This window comes from Lepisma saccharinum, chromosome 1 (assembly GCF_977018435.1).
Source record: "Lepisma saccharinum chromosome 1, izLepSacc3.1, whole genome shotgun sequence".
NCBI lineage: Eukaryota > Metazoa > Arthropoda > Insecta > Zygentoma > Lepismatidae > Lepisma > Lepisma saccharinum.
Window position 1 is genome coordinate 133,802,027 of NC_139229.1, and position 21,425 is coordinate 133,823,451.

Here is a 21,425-nt window from a genome sequence, read left to right on the forward strand (position 1 = left end):
TCATCAATGTCAGCATTGGCATGTTATTGACTCTAATGCATTGTCTTTTGAACAGCTTACTTGCCTGTAGAAAAAGCAATACACCAACACATGCATAATGCTTCTAAATGAAATGTGCTTCCATAAGCTACATAAAAGAGTAGCATTTTTCTAACTTATCAAGGAATAGAAATAAAACTATACGTGTCTATCCTGTATCCAAGCGTCATGGGGTAGAACACAATAAGAATCAGCCATTCCCCAAATTTCTTCCAAAAGTGTGTTGGCTAGTGTAATTAGCTTCTTTTTCAAATGATGAACATTTATCCGGAAATTTCATTTCCCCAATTTTGCATCATTTCCCCAAATGACAATTTGGTCATTTATGAAGGAATGTTCTTCTGTCTTAAACTAGACATACAAATATGCTGCATGTTGTTATGATCAATTCCGATGTCAGAATCTTAGTTGAAAAGACCACATAATGACCTGGATTTCTAACTTTTACTTATAACAGCTTTTCAAAACTTACAGCAGTGACAATACACTCAAGATTTATTTCAGTGATGTACTTGAATACACTTATAAAACACATTCTGCAACAAATTTGAGAAAATAAGTTAAAATACTGGATTAAGTGTCTTTCACGAAACACGTCTTTCAAATAGTTTATAGTTTTCGTATCATGCTATTGCATTGAGAGAACAACAATATTTGTGTGTGCAACAAACAAAATGATAAGTTTATCTTTATACAATTATTGAATTAGCTATGTGAAGGTGTCAGGCTGGTTATGGGATGATAGGAAACTTTTACCACTGTTCCAGGAAACGTATTTTCCCGACATGTTGCATTTTTTCAAAGTGTGCCAGGAAACTTTTCAACTCCTCTTCCGTATCAATGAGGAAACCCCTCAGCAGCTCGAATGATTCTAATTTGGACGATTCAATGGCTCCCATAATCCTCTGCAAGAAGTCCGTCCCTCTGTCCACTATATCTAGAAAGCGTAGGTTCTTCAGATTTGGGGCGCACTGCAAGATCTTGATCACGACTTCGGTTGTCACGCCACCAACAAGGTCAGCCTCGTGTAGGTCCTCCAGCGAAGAAAAGTTCTCCGATTCACCCCACACGAAGTTCGGGCTGACCAGTTGAAGGCGAGTCAGTCGTGGGAAGGTGACGATGCCGGAAAGCTTGAAAGGGTCCACGGATGGATTTGCATGTATATTCAACTCTCGCAGATTCTGTCTCAAATCGGATGAGAGTTCGCGAAGATCTCTCTTTGTGAGTACGCCTGTAAGACATGAGACCTTCAGGCACTCGAGATGGTTGAAGGCGTTGAACATGTCCAAAGACCATGTACTGCTTGGTATATTTAGCTGAAACATTAATGCTGCTGAGTCATACTTGCAATTCAAGCGAACGAGATTGGGGAACAGGCGACTTACGATGCTGACTTTGTCTCCGTTTGTCGAACGAAGAACCGCCGACTTTAGAGACAGCGACGGAAGCTGGAAGACGTTTTCCATAGTCATCGCCATCAGGAGATCGTCGTCCTCGCACAGTTCGTCGATACTCGTGTCTCCTAAGGACTGCAAATTCGGAAGCATTTCCAACAGCGCCATTATCGTCTTGGATGAAACCTTTTCACCCAAGGGAAACTCATCGTCCAAGAAACCTAAATCGATTTTTCGGCCAATATTTAGTGATCTCAGTGTTCCGCACAGTGGGCTTTTCCTCCTCTCGTAATTTGAAGCCTCTTCCCCAGGTGGTACCAGTTTCTCCAAATCCAAGAAAACATCTGGCAGTCCCCACACGGTGCTCTCCAAAGTTTTGACACTGTTGACAGTACCTGAAGGTAATCTTACTATGTTTTGAGTCAGGAGATGGAAGCCCTTGTTGGTGATGCGAGGAGATGACACGTCAAGATCTCGAAGCGAGGAGCAGTTCTCTCCGATGAGTTTGAGCATCTCATCATCACAAATATGAAGCAAATGCAAAGTAGATAAATTTTGTGCGGAAGTAAAGATATTTTTAAAATGCTCGTAGTGACTTTCGTTCATGTGGAAAAAATATATTCCTCTTAGTTTCAGTGTAGAAAGTTTTTGGCCTTCGGTGGAAACAAGCTGAAGCAGCGCCTCGCAATACGTCGGATTAGATGCCATGCCGAGAAACAGTTCCAGCTTTGTCACTCCTTCTGCGAACAAGATCTCTGATATGCCCAATTTAAAGTGGTCATTCCCTTCATCGGCCGTCATGATGTTTACGAGCAGTTGTTCCCGGCAGGTGATTGGAAGTTGGGACATGTACTCCTTCATGGATTTCTTTGACCCTTCTAAGTTGAAAACTTCACGAAGTCTTCGTTCGCTGGCCGAGAAGAGTGCAACCTTTATTTTCGCGTAGCAAATTCCCTGTAGGCTGCCTGGTGAGGATATAGGTTGCCTGTACACACAGTTGTTGTGCTGGGAGCATCTTTTCAGATTCTTATTGATATTCATGACCGTCTGGAATTTAAAATAAATTTTTGCACAATTATCCTGGAGGTTTATTGCCGCAACAACACGTCTTAATTTCTGTCCTGGAAAAGATCAACTTACTCGTGACTATCCTTATCAATTTTATTTAGGTTCATCTTTATATTGTTATTCCTTCTTCGTCACGGCTTTGCTACAGGTTTCCCAATATCGTATTCCATTCTTAATTGTGATAATAATATCAGGGGTGAGTATACAGACAGAATCTTATATGAAATTAAATACTGAAAAATTAAAAAAAATATAAAATTAACACCCAATGAGTTTTTTCTGTAATTTGAGTATGTTTGTTATGTGTGTGTTTATGTTTTACGTGTATTTTTTACTCTTTTTAGTGTATATGTACACTTGTATTTTTCTGTGCTTTTATTTTTTGTTTTTTGTTTTTTCTTTTCTTTTTCTTGTGTTTCTCTTTTTTTCGGTATCTTAATGTTTTTTGTTTTTTAAATATTTCTTTCTTTTTTGTATCTTAATGTTTTTATTTTTTATATCACAAACAGTTGGCTAAATAAAATAATCCATTTATAAAATGTAAAGTAGAGATAGTTAAGTGGAAGAAAAGGCCTGTGCCTTAACTTAGCCATCCAAAACAAGGAATAAATAAATAAATAATATATATATAAAATTGCAATGTAGCCTTGGTGACCGAGCGCGTTGAACTCTCCAGATAAATTTCCTGGGTTCGAGTCTTCGCGAGGGAGTGGTTGCTTATTTGTGAGTGTCTCTTCAACAATTTCATCTAAACATAATTCACCATCATCACCGTGATTAGCAAATCATGACAAAAAGAAGGTCACGATAAGTCACAAAAATACAAGTCACATTATGACATTTTATTTAAAGTTACGTATGCAAGAGGAGACATAAGTCATAAATATTCGATTGTGACAACTTCAGAATTAAATGTATGAACTTTGATTATGGAATTTCTTATTTTTAGTCGCATTTCTTCCATTTTTGACTAATCGTGAAGACTAATGAATGGCAATTGGATGAAAGAACTCCTAAGAGGATATTACTTGGCGTGTTGGCTTACAGTCCTCTGTGTGATTTAGATTGCGTTCCCGCCATTTGTGTTTGTGATTGTCCTTTCATTAATTTCATATTTTCACCTTTCATCCTCATCTTCGCGATTAGTTAAAAGTGGCATACGTGAAATAAATAAATAAAGCATTAATTGATAATTATATAGGGAAACAAATTATGACGACCAATGTTGGTATGGATAGATGACGTTGACGAGGATGCAAGGAGGCCTCAGTGTGGGAGCTGAAATTGGAGAATGGGGTCTTGGAATGAGGTGGATGACAACAGGACCAAGGATCATCACTGGGTTGTACTGTGATAATGATGATGATGATAAAGGCATGCTCACAAAGGAAAACTCATGCTGAGGACAGAACTTGAAGGCGAGATCGTGATTCGATCATTCACTCTTTGGATCGCCAGAAATACTACATTGTAGATTTCATTTCCACATGGTTTCTAAAGCTTCCAATGTGTCGAAAAGCATAAAAAAATTAATGGGGCCTGTCCGAATCTCATCTGTTACAACCTAACGCACCGTTCCACCTGCGGAATCCACCTACCGTTGAAGTCCGATTACCCGGCATAGGTGGAGTTGGAGGGGAGAAGTATCAACTGCATGCTTCAACTCTCTCTCTATCATCATGTCCTGTAGCCATATAGCAACTTTCGCTTTGTAGAGACAATATTGAATGGGCGATCGAAAACTCTGTGCTCCTTGAACATTTTAGTTCAATTTACTAATTTAAGTAGTACAAGGGTCATTCAAGGTTGACCAAGACTTTCGTGCGTAAAATATTAATGAATCAATGTAGCACTGCATTACTTCAGCAGAACAGACCATGATTCCTTGCGAGTAACCATGATCCTTTGCGACGCATTTGGCGCATGCGCAGTAGGGTAAACAAAGATGGTGGCAAGTAGTGTATCTGTTGCTGTGGAACAGCGGTGTATAATGAAATTTCTCGTGAAGGAGAAGGTGGAACCTGCTGAAATTTGGCGTAGACTGCAAGCACAGTATGGTGAACAAACACTGTCACGGGCAAGAGTGTACGAATGGTGTCAACAGTTCAGTAAAGAGCGGGAGTTGGCAAAGCGCTGCCGTTTGCCGGTAAGATTTTGGGAACTGTCTTCTGGTACTTGATAGGTGTTATCCATGTGGATTTTTTGGAGAAGGTTGCCATAATTAATAACCAGTGTTACTCAACACTGCTTCACGCTGCTGTACGTGGGGCCGTTCGGAAGAAAAGACTTGAAATGTTGTCGAAACATGTCATGCTTCTCCATGACAATGCCAGGCCACACACTGGCCAACTTGCACTGGGAGGTTTTACCATACAGTCCAGATTTAGCCCCCAGTGATTTCCACTTGTTTGGGGCTCTTAAAGAGCATATGGGCGGGACGCACTTGCAGACAGATGAGGAACTCAAGAACGCTGTCCTACAGTGGTTACGACACCAAGCTACTTCTTTATACGCCAAGGGCATCAAGGAACTTCCACAACGATGGCAGAGGTGTCTGGATGTTCAGGGGGAATACTTTGAAAAACTGACATAGTTTGGTGCTTCTATGTATGTATATTTCCTGTCTAGAAATAAAAGTCTTGGTCAACCTTGAACGACCCTTGTAAATAGGTAAGAAGCAATATGCTATTTGGTTCGCGCCTTCGTTCTGCTTTCGTATTGTGCGCATTCACCCCAGAGCGCAGTGGGATATATTCGGTAGGACACCTGACGGGAAAAGTGCCAACTGTATTATTCGGGAGCCTTTCGATTCGGACGACTTTGATTACACATGAAAGCGACTGGAAAGAACGTAACATATCATTTGAGGATTCCGGTACACTTTATGCGTATATGTGGGTTTGGATTCCGTACATTCGGAATACAAATTTGCTTTTTACGAGAACTTGTGATCTCGCAAGGAGAGGAAATTTTTATTAAGTTGAGATATTCAATTTTCTCTTAACCTTCAATCAAGGCATGCAATCTACAAAAATTAAAAATAAACATTTTTCTTAAGTTTTCTTGATACACAAACTCGCGCAATTTCGACGTGTCCTTCTGCCACCCCCATGTGCGTTCACATGTTTGAGATGCAGTTCCTCAATGGTCGTAATTATTTTCGCATGTAAAAGTGAAGGAAGGGAAACAAGCGAGTACGTTCGCTTTCTTAAAAAGCTTAGAACTCAATGTTCTGTGTGTACGTACTCATATATTAATCAAATACTCAAAATAGTATTGTCTATTTCTTAATAATAAACTGAATACGTACTGTACGTTTCATAATAGTTAGTTACATGTTTTATACAAAATAATTCAGTAAATAAATGCAAGTATCACTCACTCACCGTAGTTCTAGGAGCGAAAGTACCCTTTGTTTAGGTTCCCTAGCAACTCCGTCTCTACAGTCAACAACAAACATGGCAAACACAATAGTGTTACATTAATCAAAATACCCATGATGTAGTGATTTTCGTGTTATGAGCCGTAAGCTGTATCACTGTTAATGTCTTTACTGAATAGCTAGGAATTGAATCATCTGCGTTGTTGATCATCTTGAGGGTAAAGGATGAGATAGAAACGTCTGATTTTTAGCCCCTGTAAACGGACGTTGCTAGGGGCTTCAAAAAGGGGTAATTGAAAATTTTAAAATTTCTCGTGGTTTTGAGACAATTTCGTGTGGGGCTGTAATGGAGCATTTTTTGCCTCCGGGGCTTCCTTCATGTCAGTGAATGAGCAAGTGAGTGATTGGTGGGATTGGGGCTATATGTACGTACGTTGGATTGGTAAATTTAAATAGAGCAAAATGTACAGAATTGTGCGCGGTGAAGCTGTAAACCGCACACTGTAAAAGACTGACTTGAGAATTAACTATCTAAGACCATTAATTTTCGCTGCCATCCAACTGCTGCCGCAAAAATGACTGTGTCCGTTATAGAATTAACAGACATTACATAGCTAACTGTAACGGAAGTAATTTTGTAATTTTGAGCGTATGCAAATGTGTATCGATCTTAAGGGTGAATACTTTGGAAAACAATAAAAACATTCCCAGAATTTCACATATCTTTTTTCATATTGATTGCAGAAACTTTTTCAGCAGCCCTCGTACACAGAATACATCTGTCCATGGTTTATCTTCTTCTGGCCTTGAAGGGCAAGCTTAGTAGTCATGCACATGCATGTCGCGATTAGCCAAAAAGGCTTAACAAGCTATGTTAAATAATAAAAGTACATGGCTAGTGTATGAAGCGTGGCATTTTTACTTCGCGCAGGTGTGGTGTGTAATGACCCCGAGTTTGTCATTACTTCGTGGTTTTATATTATTATTATTATATTTTATATTATTATTATTAGTATTATACAGTTGATGATTCATATATATATTCATAAATATATTAATGCCTTCAACCAATTTTCTAATATGGCCGCCTTTATAATCAAAATTATACACATATCTACAAGTATAATAGCGGCAAATTTAAGCAATTTACATAGTTTCAACATTAATCGTTTCATTTGCTTTTAAATATTCTAAAGATTGTTGTAAGTTTCATTTTAATCAAGTTAGTGAAGCCTAAGTTATTAATTTCTGAGTTAAATTCCTTATATCTATTTGTTGTTTCATGTTTCTGGCAAACGCCGTTCGTTTCTCTTATATTTTGAAAGCCATTGTTGATTTATTTAAACTCTTGTGGTGTGAGAAGATCACGTGCTTTTCATTGCATTGTTGCCACCACATACCTAAATTCACTGTGCCAGATTACTGTACATTTCTAATATATTACTGTTGGCTTTTATCGAACTTCCTAGTATTAAAAGGTTATTGTGTCTAGTAACACTGTGTAACTGAGGAGGTGTTTTCGCCTTCCAGGAAAACGGTTAGTAGTCGCGCGGAGAGATTTGAAGTAGCCAGAGGTGCTTCGCGTTACGGGAAAGATAGGCTTACGCATCTCGTGCTGTACCGTTCAAAAGTATTTGAATTGTAATTTTTAGTCTTACATGATATACGTGCGTGTCTATAATAAACGTAAAGTTGAACATATTGCGGTTTTTCCTTTATTTCGAAAGTGTATTTCGTACTTGTGGATACCTGCATCAGGAGGACAACCTCGTGGGTTGTCATTGGACTTCACCTGTGGATCCAAGGGGAAGGAACGCAGTATCTCAACCCGATCCCTGGGATTATCCAGCATGCTCTGCTGAGCTTATAAGGTAAGTGTACTTGTGAAGTGCACCGCTACGCGGGACGTAGCAGGTGATACTTTTGAATCTCACCCTGCACGTACAAGTTTTCGTGTGACGATAAGGTAGTACTTAATAAGGAGTTACAGCTAAGTACCATGGCATAAGCAGTTTCCAAATTACGTACAGTCACATACTCTTCTATGTTGTAAGAAACCCATTGACTTTCAATGACATCGTTATGTACAGTCGCCAGCAATAAAATTAAGCTGAATTTATGTTTGTTGCCTAACTCTGCGGCAACAAGAGAACTTTAATAGGAAGCAGTGGCGGTGATTAGGAGGGGAAATGGGGGTATTTGCCCTCCTTCCTCCCCCAACACCTTTTGCAACATCATTTGCCCCCGCACTATGAGCTCTTAATGCTAATCCTTGTCTGCCAAGAAAAAAAAAATACTGTCCTTCCTTCGCAGTTTTGGCACCCAATCGTCGCCACTGATAGAAAGCATCTAACAGCAAGTTCAGCCATCGCTGTAGGTGTAGGCAAAACGCATGACGCCATGCAGGGAAGCGAGTATATTAGGATCTGTCTCTTTTTTTGCGGGTGACAGTACATCGAATGATATTCTATAACGACTCAAACATAGGTTTATATAGTCCTCTTAAAAGCAATAATGGGAGCGCATGGTGCAAGGTTTCTGGACGTATAGATACCTTATAACCAACGCAGCGGCGAAGCTAAAATGAAAGAGAGAGAAAATCAATTCTCATAAATTCTCTCCTCAGCGCCAAACCGGTGATTTGCAATACGCCATCACGTTCGCAATCTTTGGTTTATTACAAATATATTCTCCAGAAGAAAACTCACTTCGCCATCTTATGGCTGAGAAAGTAGCCAAGAGTGATACGGAGACGCGAAGCACTGCAGATCCATAATATGGGAGCAAAGGAGAAAAGTTTCCATCTGAACATCTTTTCAGAAGGAAGACTGATGTGGAAATTCCAATGAAAGGGCGAGAAATCGTTGGCTGAAAAAGCAAAAGAAGATAAAAAGTAGGAAAGTAAATCCTCACTATTTTTCCCCCTGCAAATCTCTCTGGTTGAATTCTTGGCGGGTTCTCACCTGTTTATAACTAGCAACTTACTCTAGTGTCTTCACACCCTGGAGACCATCACACGTGGCTGAACCTCGAAAGAGTAAAAATCAATTCAGCACATGTTAGTTTACACGCCACCTTCTCTGCCTCGATGGCCGAGTGCGTTGAGTGTTCGACTCAAGATCTTGCCCCGGTAGATTCCGGCTTCAAGTCCAGCTCTAGCTAGATCAATTGCATTATCATTGAGCCTATAAAAAGACAGTTACGCCATACTACCGGTATTTTTTCGTCAATGCTGATGTTAAAACTCAGTTTCGCATTAGCCAGTAGGATGGGTACGCTGCAGCCTAGGACTTCTTGGCGCGTAAAATCATTCGAGGCGCCAGGAAACCAGTCTAAAAAAAAAAAAAAAGGAATGAATTCCTATTCCTCAACACCGTTCCATACTATTGTTTTACACACTTTGCGAGTCGTTTCCGACTGAACTATAGAAGCCATGACAAAAGATTAAACTGCTAATGAAACATTGAAATGCTGTCCAAGTTTGAAAAGTTTGCTTTGGTCAGCCTGCCTGAGGCGGCTAGTTTTGAAGTGAACAGGAGCGATGTTATATGACCTTCTCCATTCAGCTGATTCTCTCTCTCTCTCTCTCTCTCCCTCTCTCTCTCTCTCTCTGCGTTAGGTGAAAGTTTTCTAATGATTTTATTTTCGCACGTTTCTAATTTATGTTCCTCTTTTACTTCTATTAATTTGCTTTATACTGTTTCGCAAATACTTGAAAGACCGTGTCTTTTCCGACACTAATGAACCCTTGTTGATCCTTATTACCGCGTGGAAAATGCTAACAAGCACTACGCAATGAAGTTGAAACTCTTACTCAATAAGCTCTTAAAAAAAATCTCTACTTGAGAGAGTAATTATGTCGCCTAAATCTGAATTTCTTGTAAACTTTCGCCACGGAATATGCAACACTTCATTAATTTCATCGTCAAGGTGACTAAAACCTTGTGTACAACATTCTGTGTTCTGATGAATTTGCTCTAAGCACCCTTGCCACCACTTACTTCACCGATGAGGCTTTGAAGGTGTGTGACCATGCACAGAGAGGAGGCCATTTTATATGAAGGAGAACCATCTTGTGACGCACTTCCAGCCGCCAGGAGAAAATAAGCCACACTGCGCAGCAACAAACACATCAATAGGATAGCTTATCAGTTAAACGTTTACAGGTAGTCTGTGTATTAATATCGTAGTAGTACTAATCAGAACCATGAGACCAAATATTATAGCACTCAAATTTAAACACAATTACACATGTATATTTTATAAGTGATACAAATGATATTGTATCCAAACGTTGTGTAATAAAGAGTTTAATCAATAATTGGAGAAAGTATAGTTTTAATTTGTGTTATACACACTGTGTGAATCTGTGAAGCAGGCGAACGTATGATATGATCCTCCCGAACCATATCAAAGATTCGGTCATATTTAATATTATTCTTAATTATTTTGCTTTTTATATTCACTATAAAAACGTTATGAAATATGATATATTTAATAGTTAAACTAATGACCTAATTCTGTCATTCGATAAGTTTAGAATTTGTTATTTTCAAGCTTCTTGAAAGCAAAATCTTTCATTGTTGACAATTTGTCAAAAATATGTGTTCTCAGTTTTAGAATCAAACTATTATGAAAGCCATAAGAGCTAAATTTCAGTTGGAGTTATTAGTAATATAAGCCTTATGGACATTGGAAAGAAGTTTTTAAGAATGTGACAACTTTATAGTAGAGAATATTGTAGAAATAGAAACTTCAAGGATCATAACTGTTGTTTTAGACATAGAAAAATGAACCTTATGGAACATACTGTTTAATCTTTAGAATATTGCCATTATACACAAATTAGTTCTGCATATCACAGCTGTAGCTATGTTTATCTTTTGTGTCACGGGAGGCGCTCTGCTTGACATGTGGGGGTATAAATACAGCTTCGGAACCTAATTCTGGGGCATTTTCAGAGATCGGTTAGTTCATTGAACTCTCCAGCCTAATTATTGCCTATTTTTGTGGGAGCAGGAAAAAGTTTATTATCCATTTTGCCTTGACTCATCTTACTCAACAGGTCGCTAGGTGCCGTGGCTTGCCGCGAGTTGATAGCTTCCTGGAGATGAAGCCTTGCTCGAAAAGGTTTATTATCCAATTCTGGGGCATTTTCATCACCGACTCCGATGGATTAACATCTTAAATACTCAGCTCCCTTTATGGGAGGGTTCAAGAACTCAGTCTTTGTTCTCAAATTAGCTTAGAGACATAGTTATTCTGTCGTATGGGTAGGTTCGGCCTGGGGACATGCTAACATGTCACCATATGAAAGAATAAGTTAAATTAAATTTTATTTTGAAGTTTTCTGAAATTTTAAATAAAATCTTAGCAAATTAATGTTAAATTTCGACTCAGAACTTACTGTTATTCTGACGCATGGTTAGGTTCGCCCTGTGGACATGCTAACATGTCACCATGCGTGAGAATAAGTTAATTTACGATTTATTTCAACCTTTGTGATAATTCAGTTTGATTTCTTCGAAACTTATAAGTAATATATTTTCAATTTTCGCATAAAGCAACAGGACTTAATGTTATTCTGCCGTATGAGTAGGTTCGCCCTGTGGGCATGTTAACATGCCATCATACGGAAGAATAAGTTCAGATTATTTCGTCTCCATGATTATTATTTATTGATCAGGTTATTCATTATTGATATCTGGCATGGTTAGGTTTCGCCCTGTGAACATGCTAACATGTTGCCATACCCGATATCAAGTCGATGTCTATAATATTTTACGAATTATAGCAGTTTGTATTTCTGCATATATCTTGAAGCCAGACCATAATGTCCAATTTATATTAAAATCGGAGTCAATACTTAAAACCTTCGACAGTCACGTCAAAGTTATGCTTCATTATGTCAAAGAGCGTTCATAAAGTTCCAAGCAAGCGCCTGGTCGTCTTTATATAACTGATATCACAGCTTGATCCATATTATGTAAATAAACTGCAAAAGTCGCGTAGATTTAATTATAAGAAAGAAATCTGTCCTGTCCTTTATTTATGGAGATCTGTAACTAAGATGTAAATTTATAAAAGTACCTTGAAAATAAATCATCTTCAGGAAAATAATTGCCCATAAAGAAGCCTACTGAAGACGCAGACCTTTCTTCAGAAACAGATGTTATTCATTTATAAAGTCTCCCTTTTCCATAGCCTGTCAAATGATTTAGTACATAACAGTTGAAGCTTCATATCCCATGTATTTCTACTACTTTACCCGTACCTGAGAGGGGTCAGAGTATCCCATTAGCCTACTGAATTAGCTGAGGTGAAGAAACAGATGAAATAGGATATTGAAAGGTGGTTGAAGGAATTAGGAAGGTAAAGTTGAGGATGGACGCTTTGTCTTCGTGATTTTTTAATGTAATAGCTGCGATTGTATGGTTTTTCGAAGGCTCGAGGACGCTGACGACAGAGGGTGGCCTAAAGGTTCGAGAGAGGAACCGCCACAAAGCCTAGTCCAGTATGAGAGCAGCCTAAAGTGTCGCGATGGATGTTTCCGCTTACTTTCTTCGTCTCCTTCGAAGTTTAGAACTGGCGATCGAGCGCAGGTCTCTCCCCAGCCATGCTGCTAAGCCATGATGATTTCAAAAGGATGGTATTTGTTTTATTTTGATTTTGAGCGTTTTGCCTCATCAGTTGTTATGCTTTCCTTCCTAATTTTGCGTAACGCTATGCGTCGCTTTTCATAGTCATTCAACTGTTGATATGTGCTGATAGGAATATTGGCAGCCCTGAAAGGACTCCCCTGGAATTGGAGGAAAGGAAATTAAGAGAGAGTGATGATGGCACCTTTCACGTAAACAAGTTCTCTGAGCAAGTAGGACTCTAGAGGGTTCGACCAATGAACGCTCGGTTTGTTCGATTTGTTGTTTTAAGTCCACCTTGTGCACAGAACGGCCAATCGGGACTGGATCTACAGTTTAAAGTGTGATTCGAACCACTATGCCATTTGCATTCACCAGGGTATCAAACCCGGGATCCAATGAACGCTTGAGAGGGTGAGTGAGTGAATAGAGGTGAAACACGCCTTTCGCAGCAGCGCGCACTGTTTTCTTCCCTTCTCTGCCGTTATGCGCGGCCTTTGCTTAACATATTCCAGAGGCAAGTGTAGTTAAGGATGTTCAACTGGGCTCTTTGGTTATATTATGTGTTTGCAATATGTACATTTTGTTTGTTACTAAACTACGAGTAAAGTAATCGTACTTTGCTTGGTTACAGCAAGTTTCAAGACTTTCTTTTGAAGTTCAGCCATCGCATAATGCCATGTAAGGAAGTGAGTATATAAGAGTCTACGTGTCGCATTTTTATTGTAGGTGACTGTACATAAAGATAATGGAATTTTAAAAATGGTGGCATTGAAGATAAATGATTGGATATCGGTCACTCCACACACAGTATACAATGTGTCATTAATATTTCAGCTACGTCACGTGACTGCAACTTCTCTCTCTCTCGTGTGTGCTGCATTGGGATTCTTGATATTGTTTGTTGAGGTTTCCCATACGACAATGTAAAAGCTTGCGATAAACAACGCTCGATGCAAGGGAGCAATGAAGAGTTTCTTCCTTATTTAAACACATGTTTGGCCGTCATAGACCTTTTTTCTTAAATCTATATTTGTCTGTGTGTATAGTTTGCAACTGTTAACATCGCGCCAAAACTGTTTGCAGAAACACGATAACCTTATCTTGTTCCCAAGCCGTCTCCTCGTGATGAAAATTAGAAAGAATACTACTTACTCTAGGCAGTGGTGTGTCCACGGTTTTTGGTGGAAGCTAATGCTGAAATAGATGGCAAAATATAAGGATGTTTACTAAAGAAAGAAGACAGACATAATGCCTCTTCAGAAAATCCTGGGCACAACACTGATGATTCACCAAACGAAGAAAAGGAGGGGACCCCTGAAAAAAGCCCGCCTCCACCTGCAATAATTTCAGGGGTATACGCTTATTGTCCTGGTACCTTTAAATTAAGACACTTTATTGATGTTTTGTTATACATATAATATATAAAAAGTAATTTATAATATGGACAAAATAAATTTTTGCTTGGGTACCATACTCATTTCTTGTAGCTAATAATGAACATGATGTACACTGTTGGTTACATAGTTTTATACATACAGTACTATATGTGTGTCTTGTATATTTTGTGCTATAGTGTGTGTTCGTGAACTTATGTATTTCATGTGTTTGAGTATGTATTATTTTTTGTATTTTGTCATCAGTGTATGTTGTGCTTGTATTATTACTGCGTCAGTATGTGAGAATAAATTTCTGTGAAGTCTGAGGATTAAGTGGTTATGATACATTAGGTGGAATATTTAATTGGATATTAACCAGGATATTTGCGTATTAAGAATTAACATAAACTAGTCTCAATTAGGGTAAATATACATTGAAAGTGTAAATAGAGTCACTCGGGGGAATATGTCCATCGGGGTTAAATGCCCACCCCTTGTATTTCGCGGAACGTTAATGTTATGTCAACTCTGCGACCCTTGTTTGAAAGCGCCCTCCGTGGTGAGACGAGGAAGCAGGTTTGGAGCTTGTGAGAAGAATCTAAAGCCATTCAGGGTTAATTTCATGAGGTAAAAATACAATTTTTGAGGTAATAATTTTTTGGACGTTGCTGTATTAACAGTGTGCAATAATATTCCCAAGAGAGAAAGAAACTGAATTATTTTTGATGTAAAGATCAAGAGTGAGGGAAACATATCTGCAGAGTGAAACTGCCGCATGGTGCTCAGACTTGCCAACCCAGTGATTCCATTTTCTGCTTGTAGCTGTGGGGTGATATGCCAACAGCAATTAAGTACAATATGCCCATGGACATTATTATAAGAAGAAAGAACCACAATGTGACTGGAGCCAGTGTATTCGTTGTAGTATGTGACTGCAGGAAATTTGCACCAAATTCACGTCCATGTGTCCAAAGGGCAATGCAATTTCTCACAAATGTAAACAGTAAAAGAGGCTATGGTAAATTCAATATAAATGTTGTTAGAAACGTTATGCTTGTCTGTACAAATGATGTTCTGTTTACGAAACAATCGTTAATAATCTTCCAGTTAATGCTCTGTATTATTTTCCTTTAAATATGTCATGTCAAGTATTACAACAATTGTTTCTTGTATTGGGCATTTTACCCTGAATACGGGGTAATTTGCCCAAACTGACGTTCATCTGTTTATTTTTCTATGGTTCTTTTGCTATAAGACTTACATTAATAAACCATATATGTAACAATAACAAAACATGTAGCTTTCATTTGACATCCTTTTATTTGCGACACTTCTTCATTTAGCGAAGCTATAAACAGCCAAAAAAAAGTTGGGCGCATTCCCCCGAGTGACTCTATAAGGAAATGGCAATACTTAAATATAGAAGAAGGAAGAAAGAAGACTGGTAGGTATATTATACGTAAATGTGGTTTAATATAAAGCCAAAAATATCTAAACCAAATTTTCCAAATATCAAAATCGTCACTGTAATGCAATTTTACAATGTTTCGTATTTCCGTTCGAACTCTTCCATCTTCGGACCAGCGGCGTCGCCATCTGGTGGGGCGCTCTGACTCGTCATAAAATTGTCATAGCTCACCCTCCCACCCACCAAGATAGCCTACGAGAGACATTTTTAGAATCATTTGTAGCAGATGTATAGAGAGCAATATAAAGATAAACAGAGAACGAGAAAGAGGGATGGAGAAACAGAAGACAAGTGAAAGAAAGAGATAGAAATGGGGTATAGAAGAGAGGAAAGAAGCTACAATAAAGAAGAGAGAGTAAGAGAGAAAACAGGGATAAGGAAAGAAAGTAAGAGAGGAACAGACAGATGAAATAAATAAAAAGAGGAATATTGAAAGGGAGTGGAAAAGAAAGATATGTAAAGAAGGAAATCAAAAGGGAAAATGGAACAAACAAAAGAAAGAAAGAGAAAGAATGGAATAAAGAAAGAGAGAGGAAAGAAGAATAACGAAATCATTAGTCGACAGCTTATGATACTAGGCCACCGGGGCGACTAGAAAAGTGCACAAGAGAGGAAAACGAAAAAGAAACACTGATAAAAGAGTGAGGAAAAAGAGGATGCTAAAGAAAGGGAGATAGAAAAGACGAAAGAAAAGGCAGAGAAATATGAAGAGAGAGAAGAGAAAGATAGAGTACATAACAAATAGCAAGAGACAGAAAGACGTAGAAAGCAGCTTTTGATACTGACCAATAGTCTACCTGAGAATATTTTGCCCAGCCTTGAGACCGCCAGAAGGAAATTCTGTAGCCACTAATTCGAACGTAGCTGTCCGAGACCTAAGGTACAGCGCCTTGAATAACGTAGTGTGGAAAACGACCCAAGAAACTGGTTCCCCGAGACGATGACAAGTAGATGGCAGTGCGATCGACCCAGGTGCTAATTTTGTTATGAAAGTAATGCGGCTTAGTTAGTTTTGGAATATATTGTGTAGATTTGTTTCTCTAGAAAGGCGGTAAGTGAATTGATGGAAACAGTTATATTTGTGGAGTGATTTGCAGTCACGAAATGGCATTAATTTGGAAAGAAAAGTAAAATAAAATTAATAAATAAATAGCATGCGTAACACAAGAAGAAACATCGCAATGTGATTCCGGACGTCAGGTCTTGGACTGTGTATTAGAGTTTATTTTTCTATGTTATTAGAATATAAATAGTATCCTGAGAGATATTTCATACCGAGGCGACAAACCACAAATGTCGCTTGAAAACGAACAGTCGGAAATCAATGCAGCCTTTCGAACCGTAGGGACAAAAGCTCTGACTGCACCGTTTCCTCAAGGAGATTTTACACCAAAGCTACACGCGACAAACGATACGAGGATTTCACACCAAAGCGACACGGGTCATTCGGTCCAAGGCAACTTTCATACCGAAGTGACACATGTTGCTTGGAAAGGAGCCAATTAAGAGCAACATTTCACATCGTAGCGGCATGACGGGAAGCACAGGCCAGCGTTCGGTTGCTGAAATCCTCAAGCGATAAGTGTCGCGTGCCGCTTGTCGTTTTGGTGCGCAATCTCACTAAAGCAAGACACCCATTGCATCGCGTATGCGCGAACAACAAACCACGGCAACATGTTGCAAGCTATTGAGGAAATGGCCCAGTTTGAGCGACGCAGAAGCGACAAAGCGACACGTGTGGCTTATCGTGTCGCCTAGATCTGTTGTTGTAATGTGCGGTTTATCGTGTCGCATATCTGTTGTTCGCAAGCAACGCTTGCTAATAGACTGAAGGCACCATGTCGCTTGTCACTTAGTTGGGAACTCCCCATGTAGCGCGTCGCTTCAGTCTCAGCACCCTTCTTTTAAGGAGCTTTCCGACCGAAGTAACAAGTAGCACGCGAATACGCCATATGAACGTGTCGTTTTCTGTTTGGACCCTCATGTGCAATGAATGCTGTTTTACAGTCTGGAAGTGTGTGTCACTAGTGTGACAGTGTGAACATCCCGTGTCGCTTGTCCCATTGGTTTGAAAGTTGCCTTACACTCATATCGATGGCACTAAGAAAGTTTTGTGGAATTCCCCTTGTCGTTTCATGCAATCATCATTATCATCATCGCCGCGATTGGTTAAAAGCGGAAGAAAAGAGACAGTAAATATCAAAAATACAAATGCTTCAGTGTGTATATCTTTAAAAGAAATGATGATGATAATAATAACGAACCTAATTCATACACAAAAATTTAGTTGCCAAGAGTATTCCACGCGTATTTTTTCTCCCGTATTATTAACGAAAGTATGACGATAACAGGACGTGGTCGACTGTCTAGAATGTTCGTTAATATCTTCGCGACCACTGTACCAAATATCATAGCAATTATCACATTCATAGAAATGCTTCATGTAAAAGAATCAGACGTTGCAGCGAAAACTCCATTTACTTCCATTATAAGCAGTCGAACACCAAGCACCGGGGTCAACAACAGCGCCTCTAGCGGATCATTTTCGAGTGGAACCAGCCACAGAGCGCAGAAGCATGCCGTTTTCCACACTACGTTATTCTAGGCGCTGTACCTAAGGGGTCTGTTAGAGAACCCTCTCACCCATTTACTAAATCTAACATATGTAATTTTTTAGAATGGCTGTTCCCAGCAGGGAAGCAGATACTACTAATAACTTATGCATGTATGTACTGGTTATACATTGCAAATTCGTGGAAATACCACTGCATTGCCAGAGGGTTGCAATAATTGGCATGGAACTCAATCTTGAACATCAAACCTAATGGCCAGATCAAACATCTATTCGGTGTATACCTCTGTGATTACATTATGTCCCAGTTGATTACCTTGCAACAAAATATGTAATATCTATATAATTAATCTAGATGCATTGCAATCATCTTGCAATGGGATTTCTATTTGGTATCCCGACCGGCCAATGTGCCTCCACCGGGGATCCACACGGGTTACAAGGCTACAGCGTTACCACTACGCCATCGGGGATGCCTTGCTTACCTTTCCGATTAGTATTATTAAGGTAAGCGGCCAGGATTGAAGTTGCCACACTCAGAGCCCTCTGGAGGCCGTTCTAATCAACGGATTGGGCTGAAACTTGGTATAGAGGCTATGGAGTCAATGGGGAAGCGAATGCTGGTGGGGAAAAAAAGTTCAAATTTTCACCACCAGGTGGAAATGTGGCGCTGAAATCTGGTGTGCAGGAGAAAACATTCCGTTAAAAGCTTCATGCGATAATCACTGCTGTACCGACATGAACTCAAATTACTGGATGATGTAACTTCAACGCCACATTTCAACTTGGTGGTGAAAAATTAAACTATTTCTTTCATTAGCGTTTTATCATGGTCTAAATAGCCTCTATGCCACGTTTCACCGAAATCCGTTGCATTGACCAGGCGTCAGAGGGTTCTGAATACGGCAACGTAAATCCAGACCACCCAGTACAAAATCTCATGAGATTTCGAAGTTCCATATTCGAGATTGGAACGATACGACTGTTTTGTGTCATGCTTACATACTTCAGCCACTTCTGAGGATCAGCCAGGCTCTTGTGAAGGCAGTTAAGTACCAACTTAATAAAATTTATTAATTTACTTTCGAACAAAATAAAGGACACCATTCACCATCAGACGCCAGAGCCTCGTAAGCTCCAAATGAAGTAGCTCCAAGGTGAAAAGAGTGACATTTGAGTGCCTTCAAGAAAGGACATCTTCGTACACCTCATTCCCATGGTAGACCACACCAACTCTCTTCACATAATGTGTATCATCACAAGTTTCGTGGCCTTCCCCTATAATGTAGTGGATAACTCTATATCCTTGCAAACAAGGGGTCCCATGATCGATTTCCATTGGATTCTAGTTCCAGTCCAATCTATAGAGGGTTAGTAATCATGCCACTCTGCTTGTCTGTCATTTACATCAACTCTCAAGATGTCAAACTACCAGAGTCGTAAAGACTAAATTTGATGGAACCATAGACCTATCAAATAATAGTTAATTACCAAATAAATTAATTCACCAGGCTGTTAGTGACAACAATCGATCGAAAGTGACTTGTTGATATACAGAAAACTAATGGATTCGAAATGAAATTACGTTAAACTGACGAACTAGCAAATGTAGTTTACCATGATATAATTAAACTCGTCCGTTAATGTCTATGACAGTAAAACAAAAAAAAACCTAAAGTAAAAGTTCATTAATTTTTAACGTCACATTTTCCAAACTATTAATTACAGATGTGAAATTTTGTTTAGTTGGTAGAAATATAAAGTTTTCCACTCTGATCAACAATCGAATCCAATAACACATAGCCTATCGATTATTCAGTCAGAAGCTACTACATTTAGTTGACTGTAAAAATCCAGCAGTGTTATAACTAACCGCGGATTTTTAGCTTCTAAAATGTGTGCCTTTATGTTTCTAAAATAGGCTCTAAAAATCCTAAAATAGGTTCTAAAAACCCTCAAATATGTTCTAAAAATACTAATATAGGTCCTAAAAATCTAAGGTTAGGCTCGAAAAATCCTGAAGTAAGTTAAAGAAACTTAAAATAGATCAAAACTCCTGAAAAATGCTGATTATGTATAGTCGCCAGCAATGAAACTGGGACACCTATATCCTGAAATATGCACTATCTTGCATGACATTATGCGCATTGCCTAACCCTACGGCGACGGCAGAACTTACCATTGGAAATATGCTATTAAAATCCACTCTTCGCCGTATAATTAGACAACAATCTTTTTTCATATTATCCACAGTCAAACTCCTGAATTTTGTCTGTGAGGACCATCTTATATGCTGAAAATAATCTTTCAACAAAAACATAGCCAATGGTGCAAACTTCAATGCTGAAATGTTAGTTTACAAGGCGTGAATGCACAAAGCACCAAGGTGACGCGAAAGTGAGCAAGACCACACGGATCAGACAACTTTGGATTGTACAGGTAACAGTGACATCAGACATTTTGCTTTGTTTAGAGCTTTGAAAAATCGCCATGCACTTGGAGGAAGGGAAATCGACAGAGAGTACGTTTCAAACAAGTTCGTCATTGAATCTTTTCGTGACTAAACAAAGCAAATGCCTCTGTGTGACATAAATATCCTGTAAAACCTTTAAAAATATATAAAAACCTAAAAAAAGGCTTGATTTAGGCACATAAACCTAAAATAGGTTCTAACAAGCAAAATAGTTTTTTTAAGGCACTATAAAACTTCATCAGTTGCTGCATTTTTTAACGAAACGCAGAAATGACGTATTATTTCTTATATACCTTTAAAGTAAAAAAATAGATTAAAAACCTAAAAGCAGAGGTCTAGTTATAACGGCGAGTCACAAGACAAGTACGTCCAATAATAATAATAATAAAATCAGCATTTTGAATATTTAAAATATGTAACTTTCGACATCTTATACAACCACAGATACAAATGAAATGGTTATATCAACAACGTTGTAGCGAACGTTTTTTGTGGCAAAGGTGTACAAAAAGGAAGATGTTCTACATAGCATTAGTTGTACTTTTAACGGATAGATGGAAGCGCTTTCTAAAACTTAAAATTCAGTTTGGAATAATAACATGCAAGAGAAAATAATATGGTTTATTATTGCTTTGTTCCTGTAAAATATTATGTCATTGATTGTAACGTGGGTAGTACGACAACTTCAAATACAGGGTGATTCTAAAGGTATAGTACAAACGAAAACCACAGATACCTCCCATGAAATAGAGACGAAAGTTCCTCTTCCACTTTGCCGAGAGATGCCTCCGTGAGGAGCTAGACAACGCCGATAACGTGTGAAAATGAACTTCACACCTCTGTACAGCCAGTACCAGTGAAGATAGAAAGGCGGAACAAACGAAGTCAAAAGGAACACCAAAGTCGCCCATCCGAAAAACACTAGGCGGCAGCTGCGCAACGCATGCGCATGGGGTTCCACAAAGGAAATAGGAGTGTCCCGCAAGACAAGTGAAGGGATAGGGTAGCGATC

General features: G+C 38.9%; 1 protein-coding gene across 1 annotated transcript; it reads right to left on the bottom strand.

Annotated features, from left to right (window-relative positions):
- Positions 1-516: 516 nt before the first annotated feature.
- Positions 517-5,916, bottom strand: LOC145988835 (uncharacterized). Its single transcript, XM_083124060.1, has 2 exons — positions 5,888-5,916; positions 517-2,480 (listed from the first exon to the last, which is right to left on the bottom strand). The coding sequence occupies exon 2, from the start codon at positions 2,472-2,474 to the stop codon at positions 792-794; it is 1,683 nt and encodes a 560-aa protein (XP_082980186.1). The 5' UTR covers positions 2,475-2,480; positions 5,888-5,916; the 3' UTR covers positions 517-791.
- Between the last annotated feature and the right edge of the window lie 15,509 nt (positions 5,917-21,425).

Bases quoted from the DNA above. Each gene is read 5' to 3' on its own strand.
- LOC145988835 (XM_083124060.1), bottom strand. From the start codon at position 2,474: ATGAATATCAATAAGAATCTGAAAAGATGCTCCCAGCACAACAACTGT.